Raw genomic sequence first — 9957 nt, 5'->3', positions numbered from 1 at the left:
AGACAATACTTACTGTGTGCAAGTATTTTTCATCTAACTAGGAAAAAAAAGGTTTTGGTAAGTGAAACATACTTGTAAGAGTTTCTAAAATATTTGGAGGACTCAGATACATGCTTACTCATCCTCTATTTCGCGTCAGAGGGCTGAGGATTTTTATATTTATTTATTTTGAGCTATCACCTGCTGCTCTCAGAGTGTCCACTAGCAGGAAGCTGGAATTGGATGCAGAGCAGGGACTTGAACCCAGGCATTCCAATAAGGGATATGGGCACCCCAAGTGGTGTCTCATTTTTTTTTTTAAAAGATTTGTTTATTTTCTTTGAAAGTCAGAGTTACAGAGAGAGGGGGAGAGACAGAGAGAAGGAGATCTTCCATCCACTGGTTCACTACCCAAATGGTTGCAACAGCCAGGGCTGGGCCAGGCTGAAGCCAGGACTCTGAAACTCTGTCCAGGTCTCCCATGTGGGTGGCAGGGGCCCAAGCACTTGGGTTATTCCCTACTGCCCTCCCAGCACATTATCAGGGAGCTGGATCAGAAGTGGAGGAGCAGCCAGGACTTGAACCAGTACCCATATAGGATGCTAGCATTGAGGGTGGCAGCTTAACCTGCTATGCCACAGTACCGGCCCCCCAAGTGGTGTAGTAACTGCTGCGCCAAACAGCAGACCCAGAGGCTGGGGATTCACAGATAAATAAGACAGGAATATTTTCTTTACTGAGTACTCACTTTTGAGTGGAAGAGAGTCCACAGACTACTAAAAATAATGTTCGAAGAACCTGACAGACAAACACACAGAGGAACACAGAAGTACCAGAGAGATGGGCTTGATTCAGCCTGAACAACAAAGTAAATCTGGAACAACAAACGGGTGGGCAGTCCTTTTAGGTTCGTTATTTTGAGACATTCCTGGTAGTGTTCATTTCAAAAACATAAATATATTTCTCTGTTATCCCAAACAGAGAATGAGAACTTGGCTTTCTATGGTTGTATCAGAATGCATCGACTTGTTTTTATAGCTCCTTTAACATTGAAGAAGATTGTCCTGAATTTTTATACGATGGCTGTCAGCGGGCCTCACTGGGAAGCAGGGCCGAGAGAAGCAGATCTAGTCTGGGATGAGGAGGCCAGCGAAAAGAAGACATCAGATGAGCCAGCTTCCCAGGGTTCCACCAGAGGCCAACCAGGAAGCTAAACCAAGACCTGAATTAATGAACTGAATGAGTTGAAATCTGAAAGGTGGTGTGTCCTGTTGAGCAATAGCACCATGTACCACTGCTCCTTAGACACAGGTGTTTTTTTTCTGGAAAAATCTAACAGACTGGGGGTATGTCCACAAGGGAGAAAGAGCTCAGGATGATGCAACTGCTAAGGTTTTCTTACTCAGACCCGTTTCCAGCCTCGCCCACGGCTGCCCACTGGTGCCTCATTTACCTGTCACCTGGGCAAAACGCTAACTCTGCTCATGGATCAACACTCAGGCTGCAGGTCGACATTTGAGGGGACTCTGCAGTGGTACTGATGGCTAGGGGCCAATGTCAAGGATTTTCCCACCGCCAAGTTGTTTGTACTCATAATGTGAAAGAGCAAAAGGAACTTCACAGAAACCCATTTGTGAACTTCAGAATCGGCTCACAAAGGCAAAAAAGAAGCTACTCAAGCATTTGAGGGTCCGAGCAGGAAGATGAGCAGAACAGAGCTGCAAGTGAGAGAGCAGACACAAAGAAATCCACCATCTGCCAAGTCTTCCTGTCTATGTTCATAAAAAAATACACAGGATCTTCAAAAAATTCACAGAAAATGTATATTATGTATAATCATGGAGTTCAATTTTCTTTCACCCAAATAAACATCTTTCAATTTTTTTCACAAATTTTTTTCACTCAATTTTTTTTTCACAAACTTTTTAAAAGTACTCTTCCAATCTCCTTATGGAAACACTCACTGCTGGGGCTGGCGCTGTGGCACAGTGGATAAAGCCGCGCCTGTGACCAGACATCCCCCGTGGGTGCCCATTTGAGTCCTGGCTGCTCTACTTCTGATTCACCTTCCTGCTAATGGCCTGGAAAAAGCAGCAGAAGATGGCCCAAGGGCTTGAGCCTCTGCCATTCACGTGGGAGACCCGGAAGAAGCTCCTGGCTTCAGCTTGGCCCAGAGTTGGCTGTTGCAGCCATCTGGGGAGTGAACCAGTGGAAGGAAGATCTCTCTGTCTCTCCCTTTCTCTCTGTAACTCTGCCTCTCAAATAAATAAATAAATCTTTAAAAAAAAACTCACTTCTTGACAAAACTAGTTTGGTGTATTTAGTAAATATATCTAACAAGATTTACAGTCAGTGATGGCTCTAGTTATTAAAAAATTATTATTCCTTTTCTTGTTAGGGATGGTAATGCCTGGTTATGTACTTTTTTATGCAAATGTTTTTATCTGATGGGCGGAGGGTAGAGATCTGCAGGCTCAATCTCCAAAGGTCTACAAATGTCCCAGGCTGGGCCAGGCTGAAGCTGGGAGCCAAGAACTCCATCTGGGTGGCAGTGACCCAACGACATGATCCTCCACCTGCTGCCTCTTAGGGTACATATTAGCAGGAAATTGGAGCCGGTAGAGCCTGGACTCAAACCCTGTCCTAACTGGCAGCTTAACAATTAGGCCAAACACTTTTCTGTGGCTATCATTTAAAACAATCTCCTTTATCTGTGTGAACTCTGTAAGAAAGGGATGTGATACCTTGGATTTTCTTTAGAATACTTCAGCAAAAGTACCAACAACCAATCAGGGAATACACGGAGAGAAGAGTGGCCAGTTGTTGAAGTGGATGATTAACACGTGGGGATTCATTATATTAAACTCTCTACTTTTGTGCATGTTTTAAAATGTTCATGGCTTAAAAATGAAGTGGTTAGTTAAAAACAAGTCTAAAAAGTCATATAATGACAGCACTTTTCCAGATTGTTCCCTCACAAAAAATGAAGCAGGCTTTCGTGCCTACCACTAAATATTTTTTAGTGCCAAAATATCATCACTTGGAGGCTTGATCACTAATTTAATAATACTTTTTCAAAGGGAAGTAAACATCCAACATTAATAAAATATTTATTATAAACTATATTCTAATTTCAGAATTGTCAAAAATGTGTCAAATGTACCTCAGAGTTGAGGTCATGTGGTAGGTTTTCTTTGTCATCTGTTAATAGTATAAAACTGAATTAGTTTGCCCTAAAGCTACCTCTGTCCACATTTTGGGTATGGCCTAAAAGTTTCCCCATGCATAGTGAAGTACAACCTAACTTAACATGTAAACAGACTGTCACCCACTCTTGTAACAAACAGCTGAGCCTCAGCCAATCACAAGCAGTCAACTGTTCAAACTGTGTTCTAATATGACAGATGTGAGTTGTAACCAACAAGGCTTCTCTGTAACTCACTCCAGTTCCCTATACCAGCACTTTTTTCCCTCTGGCCATAAACATGACCTGTCCATGTGGTGGGGTACAGCGTTCTAACCATTTTGAGTCCAGACACTACCCCACTAAAGCCAATTCAGATGTGCAAAACTGCAATGGTTATAATTTTCTGTTAACAAGAGGAATTGTTAAAAGGCCAAGTTTGAAACTAATGGCATGCAAAAACAGTGTTCTTTATTTCTTTTATTTAATGATCATTTATTATTTAACTCAATAAATTAAGACTTGTATTAATTACTTTACTGGATGAAGGCTGCCTCCCTAAAACCTAAGAGAAACTAGACGTTAAGCAGACTTAAGAAGACAACTAAGCACAGGCTTCTACTGGCCTACATATTAGCCATTTTATTTTATTTTATTTTATTTGACAGGTAGAGTTATAGACAGTGAGACAGAGAGAGAGAGAAAGGACTTCCTTCCGTTAGTTCACTCCCCAAATGGCCGGTATGGTCGGAGCTGTGCTGATCCGAAGCCAGGAGCCAGGTGCTTCTCCCTGATCTCCCATGCAGGTGCAGGAGCCCAAGCACTTGGGCCATCCTCCACTGTACTCCCGGGCCACAGCAGAGAGCTGGACTGGAAGAGGAGCAACCGGGACTAGAACCTGGCGCCCATAGGGATGCCAGTGCTGCAGGTGGAGGATTAACCAAGTGAGCCACGGCACCAGCCCCTAGCCATTTGTTTTAATATTATTTATTGATAAGGGTAATTAAATAGTAAAGATTATGAATGTTCAGTGCATGTATATCTGTGTACCATGAAGCTATTTAGAATCCCTTTTTAATACCCTGCGAATGAGCAACATGTGAGATGACTTTGGAGAAGAGGAGCCACGTTAGAGACACAGGACCACATGGAGGAGCATGGGATTTTTCAGAGAAAGGAAACATCCCAGGTCTAGAGCTACAAGCCGTGACATCTACCCAGTGCCTCTCCTTCTAGGGCGCAGCACAGGAGCCTCCCGACTCAGCCGAGCTGTTCCACGTGTTGTGGTCTGGGCTGTGGAACGGCAAGGTTATACAAGCGAAGCTGGCGGGGAAGAAAACAACGCTGCCTGCAGTCGACGAAGTGACCCCCCACCCCAGCCCAACCGACGAGTGGACGGATGCGCACGGACGCGACTTACTGTCTTCTGGCAGGCTGTTTTCCCGCTCCTCCCTCTCCATCTGTTGGCACCAGCCTTCCATGCGATCTCGCTCTGCTTGGAGAAGCTTCAGGAACCAGTGGCCGTCCCGGTGGCACACCGACCTTTGCACGGCCTCCAGAGGGTCTTCGGTGATAGAGTCAATCCAGGGGTCCGGAGGGGGCAGAATAGAGGGGTCAAAATCCGTGTCAAAGTCATCGTCGGCTGCACACGCATGGTAATGGTTTCCTGAGCCCTGAATGCTGACGGTAGAGGTGCTGGCATCCCTGGAGAATTGTCTGGCCATTGGGCCGGGACATGAATTGTCCTCAATAGATTCCAGAGAATTTTCCAGATTATCATGGAAGTCCAGGTCAGCCTGTACTGCTGTTGTCACACTGTTGGATCGAGTGAACCTGCGAAAGCTTGGGAAAGAGAAAGGAGATTTAGTTCAAGGATATTTCTTGAAGCAAAATTGCATTCTACTTTTCTTGGTAAGGGTGATGATAAGGAGCCTCATCTTCTCGGTCTGAGCGTGTGTGTGCTTATGTAGGAGGGTAAGTAGATCCTCGATGCAAAGATATTGCCATAGCTGTAATGGAAAGAACACAGATATCTCACCATTTTGTAATATGAAGTATTTAAACATCAAAACCATTGTGATTCCCAATGTCCAATTTCCTTCCCAAATCCGGGGTGGCTTAGGTCCTGAAACCCAGATTAGTGAAGGCTAAGGCAACAACTCAATTATTTCTTCATCTGTGTGATTTTCTTGGAAGTGGGGGAAAAACACAATCTAACCTGGACCAAGACTGTCAAGAATCCTGCAAAGCCACATTCTTCCTGGGGCAGATTTTACCAAGTAAGACTTCTTGAAAGTAATCTGAAGTTTCCTCAGGGGCCCCTTAAAACCCCAGTGCCTTTCCTCTGTAAGGATTTACCTGTCTCTCAGGTCATTATCAGCATTTAGTCCAAAGCCTTTGGAATTACAATCAGCTGATGGTTCTAGAATTCTCTATTACTGCTCTCCCTGGCCATTCATTTTCCTTCTCACAGTTCTTATAGTGAGATGATAAAAGACAACAGATTGCATCTGAGCATTTTACGTGGACAGCCAGGAGCACACGGCGTGTCGCAGCCACACAGCCCTGTGTTTTGCTGGCTGACCTGCAAAGAAGGTAAAGTGGGAAGAGTGGGGAGAAGAGACAGGGCAAGGAAGGTATGGGCTGCAAGTGATTTAAAACACACACACACACACACAGCTTCAGTGGTTTCTGGATAGGCAGGAAACAGTGGCAGAGAATAGGAAAGGATTTCAAATAATTTGTAGAAAATGCTTAATAAAAGATAAGTTTATTTTGGTGTGAAAAAATTTAAAATCTATGAATAGTTTTTTCATAATACACATTTTTCCCATGAACTTGTATCAGTCCACTGGAAGCAGAACCATTAACTTGCCTGTGTACTGTCCTTTTTTTTTTTTTTTTAAAGATTTATTTGTTTGTTTGAAAGGCAGAGAAAGATAGGGAGAGACAGAGCAAAAAAGATCTTCACCCTTGTTTCACACCTGAAGTGGCTGCAGTGGCTGGGGGTAGGCCAGACAGAAGCTCCTACATGGGTACAGGGGTTCAAGTACTTGGGTCATCATTCCACTGCTTTCCCAGGTGCATTAGCAGGGAGCTGGATTGGAAATGGGCAGCCAGGATTGGAACAGGTTTTCCTATGGGATGCTGGCAGCAGCCGAACCTGCTGTGCCACAGTCCCGGCCTCCTTTTTTTTTTAAAGAGTCATTTCCTAGTCTAATATTAACTGATTAAATATCTATAACATACAGTTTACTATCTTAGCTATTGCTGAGTATATGGTTCTGAGGTGTTAATTCTATTCACACACGTGTATCCCTCACCACCATCCATCTCCAAAACCTTTCCATCTCCTGGCCCAGCACTGGCTGTTGTGGGCATTTGGGGAGTGGACCAATGGGTGGAAAGATCTCTCTTCTCTGCCTGTCTCTGCTTTTCCAATAAAAATGAAAATAACAAAAATTTTCTAAAAAATGAAAGGATAGGAAATGCCTGCATTTGAATGATTGGTCATTCTTCTAAGTTCTTTAACCTTCAGATGGGCAAAAAAAAAAAAAAAAAAAACCAAACCAAACAAACAAAAACACCAAAAAACAAAAAACAAACAAACAAAAAGCCCCCGCAGTGTGAAGGTCCAAGGGAAGGCTACAAATCCCTCCTACTAGCAATGAGAGGAAAACAACGTTGCTAAAGTGCTTTTCCCCCCAGCCATTCATTTCTTGGCTGCGGGGGAGAGCTCCGCATTCTTCCTGCTTGGCCACAAATGTTCCATGTCATCCCTGGAGCTGAGCTTCCCTCCAGCTGCACATGTGTGCATTGGACGCGTCTCCTCGCAGCAGTTGACATCTTGGCTGTTCTACTAACACGAAATCCCAACTACAAAAACATCAGGTTTCACTCTGCAAGCTCACGTATTGCCAGAGGCATCACATTTCCAAACTTAAACAAGCTCTGGTTCCTTATTGTTTCCAATCAGTGCACACTTGCCAGAGACAGAAGCCATTGCACACAGGAAAGAGAATGGCCTACTTCCCCAGCCTCTGTTTTTATCTACACAAAACTGCGCTACCAGCATTCCTGAGCGCCGTCTCCTGGCTGTGGGTTTTGTAAAGTATCCACCTTCTTAAGAAAAATTACTTGGCAGTAGATTAATAGACGTTTGCAGTCTAGTCACCCAGAAAGAAATAAAAGTTAAGTAAAATTAAAATGCTTTGGGATTAAAAGCGGTGCCTTTGAACTCGGGCAGCCCTGTCCAAGCTGCTAGTTTCTATCAATTAACTTCCTTAAGCAAGCGCTTTCTTCCACCCCAGCTTTCAAAGAATGCTCTGCTCCACAAAACGTTTCATGGCTTTCATGTGCAAAGTTCCTTGTGGGTGAAGGGTTCCAGGAGGTTGTTATTGTTTTACATTTTTGATAGGAACACAGAAGGGAGTCACTAGATTCAGCTCTTTACCTTGAAAAAGAACCATCTGTTGTTGGGTGATGGTACAAACCTAAAAGCGGGACCCAGTGGCCTGCTATTTCTGATCCCACGATTTCCAAACTTGAAGCATCTTCAATGCTTCATGCCCTGCGGGCACAATGTGAAATAATTACAACTTCTGAAAAATGCAGGCCAATATTCTGGCCAAAGGAGCAGAAAAGCATGAAACCGAAGACTGGATCAACCAGTATGGAGCACAATACCCTGTCTGTTCTGATCGACAGGAGGAAAGTCACTTGCTGGCTTTCACCTCTGCTGTTGTTTTATGCTCCTTCTATGAAATTGGTTTATATTTCTAATGAGAGAATTTTTTTACTCCTCTCTTAAGACTTTTCTGTACAGCAGGTAACAAACCAACACACACAGGCGATAAATAGCAAAGGCTCATCCTTATGCCCCCATCTGATGAGGCTGCAGTTAAATAAAAAAAAGCAGTATATAGACCTGTAAGACAATCAACTAGTGGGGCTCATCGTAAACTTATTTTAGGGGTAGTAACTTGGTCACAGAATCCCCTGGCCTCCACTTAGCTCCTTTATCCCTTTGGCTATTTTGCAGAGCTAAATCTAGGTTCAAAGGGGGAAAACGCGAGTCTGACTCTGTTCCTTCTTTCTTTGTGGGATCCTTTAGATAATTTCCACAAACCCTTCTGTCAAGGCTTAGATGGGATCTGAAACTGCTGCGCTTCAAAAGTGCACGTCTTGGCATTGCATTAAATGGCATCTTTTGGTGGAAAGCCCAAGATGTTCCTTGTAGTAAAAGAAGCAAAAGCAAAGGCAAGGCATGGAGGTGAATGAAAACTTCTGGAGTAGGTGCCTGATGCGGAGACTAATATGCTTCTTGGCTGTATGAGAGTGCCTGGGTTTGAGTCCTGGCTCTGCTTCCAATCCCAGCTTCCTGCCACTGTGCACCCAGGGAAGCAGCAGATAATAGCACAGGTACTTTGGCTCCTGCCACCCACCTGGGAGACCCAGATGGAGTTCCTGGCTCATGGCTTCAGTCTGGCCCAAACCTGACTGCTGTGGGCATTTGGGGAGTGAACCAGCAGATGGAAGATCTCTCTGTGTCTCTTCTTCTCTTTCAAGTAAATAAAAAAAAAAATCTTAAAAAAAAAAACATGCCTCTACTGATTATTTAAAATCTTGCACATTCATAATTCTTTTGTCTGAAGGTCTCTTTAAGTGGAAAGAAAATAGAATAGGTTTTCTATGTAAGGGTCCTTGCCACTATAAATGATGGTAATGCATATGTAAAACAAACAAAGGGGAGGAAAAGGAGAATGCATCATCTGATAGCTTCCGAGAGGGCCTTGCACGTTGCCTGGCTCCTTTTAACAGCAGCTGGGCGGGTGCTCCCGTCTTTGATGGGCTGTCACTACAGGAGCCTTAATGAGGAGCCTCAACAACACGGCCCTGAACTTGAATGTGCTCCAGAAGGGACTCCTGCCTCTTGGCACCGGACCATCAGGTCAGTCCTTGCTACTGAGCCAAGGTAACTAACAGCAGCATGAGAGGGTTCACTAATGGTTAGCTTTATTGAATCTTATTTCTGGGCCAATGGAGGGCACAGGCTTGAGTCACCTGGTCGTTTTTCTCTCTGCAGATTACTTTTCTTGAAAAACAGGTAAAAGGAGAAGAAAGAAAGAAAAGAAAAGAAAAGAAGGAAGAGAAGAAAAGATGGAAGCAGGGGAGGGAGGAAGAAGAGAGCGAAAAATAGGGAGAGAGAGAGAGAGAGAGAGAGAGAATGTATGAGCTCTATCTGGAGTTATGCAAAGTTTCAGGCTTTTGAAATCTGAAACGCACAAATACCGCACCTTTAAAACTCAGGTGCACAGTAAGGAACTGTTTGTTAGGTCATGGTATTGTTAACTTGGCAAAGAAAAGAGATTACCAAGGATGATTCCTAGGCCTTGTGGTAGTCCAAGGAGACTGTGAGGAGAGGGGGATCAGTGTAGAGCTTCCAATTGGCAAAGAAGGGATGTTTCGGACAGCCCAAGATTTTCTAAGCCTGGCTGTCAGAAGATGCTGTCTAAATTCTGACTTTTTGTTGTAACGTCCTGCTAAGTTGAAAAGGCACAAATAACTACAAGCCCACGTGTTTACATATTTAGCCACTTTGCCATCCTAAGAGATTTGTTACAGCACAGTAGCGGACATTGTGCTAATGGAAAGGAAACAAGGCAAACTTTCTCCCTGTTTGTCCCACTCACCTAGGAGGCCATGGGTTTTGATGTAGGAAGTGAGGAAGATTTTAAAAATTCAGAGCTGGGGTTACTTATGGAAATAGAGACAATTTTGGTGAAAAAAACACA

At 43.9% G+C, this 9957-nt stretch overlaps 1 protein-coding gene across 2 annotated transcripts in view; it reads right to left on the bottom strand.

The window, feature by feature from the left end:
- The window catches only part of DLGAP1 (DLG associated protein 1), a 396029-nt gene that overhangs the window by 26004 nt on the left and 360068 nt on the right, over window positions 1–9957 (bottom strand). For both annotated transcript variants that reach the window (XM_062201404.1, XM_062201405.1), the window contains one exon: window positions 4584–5005. In XM_062201404.1, the coding sequence (XP_062057388.1) occupies window positions 4584–5005 (422 nt within the window). The remainder of the gene's footprint in view (window positions 1–4583; window positions 5006–9957) is intronic.

The sequence above is a fragment of the Lepus europaeus genome, chromosome 9 (genome assembly GCF_033115175.1).
Source record: "Lepus europaeus isolate LE1 chromosome 9, mLepTim1.pri, whole genome shotgun sequence".
In the NCBI taxonomy this organism is placed as follows: Eukaryota; Metazoa; Chordata; class Mammalia; order Lagomorpha; family Leporidae; genus Lepus; species Lepus europaeus.
This window is presented reverse-complemented; position numbering and strand designations above follow the sequence as displayed.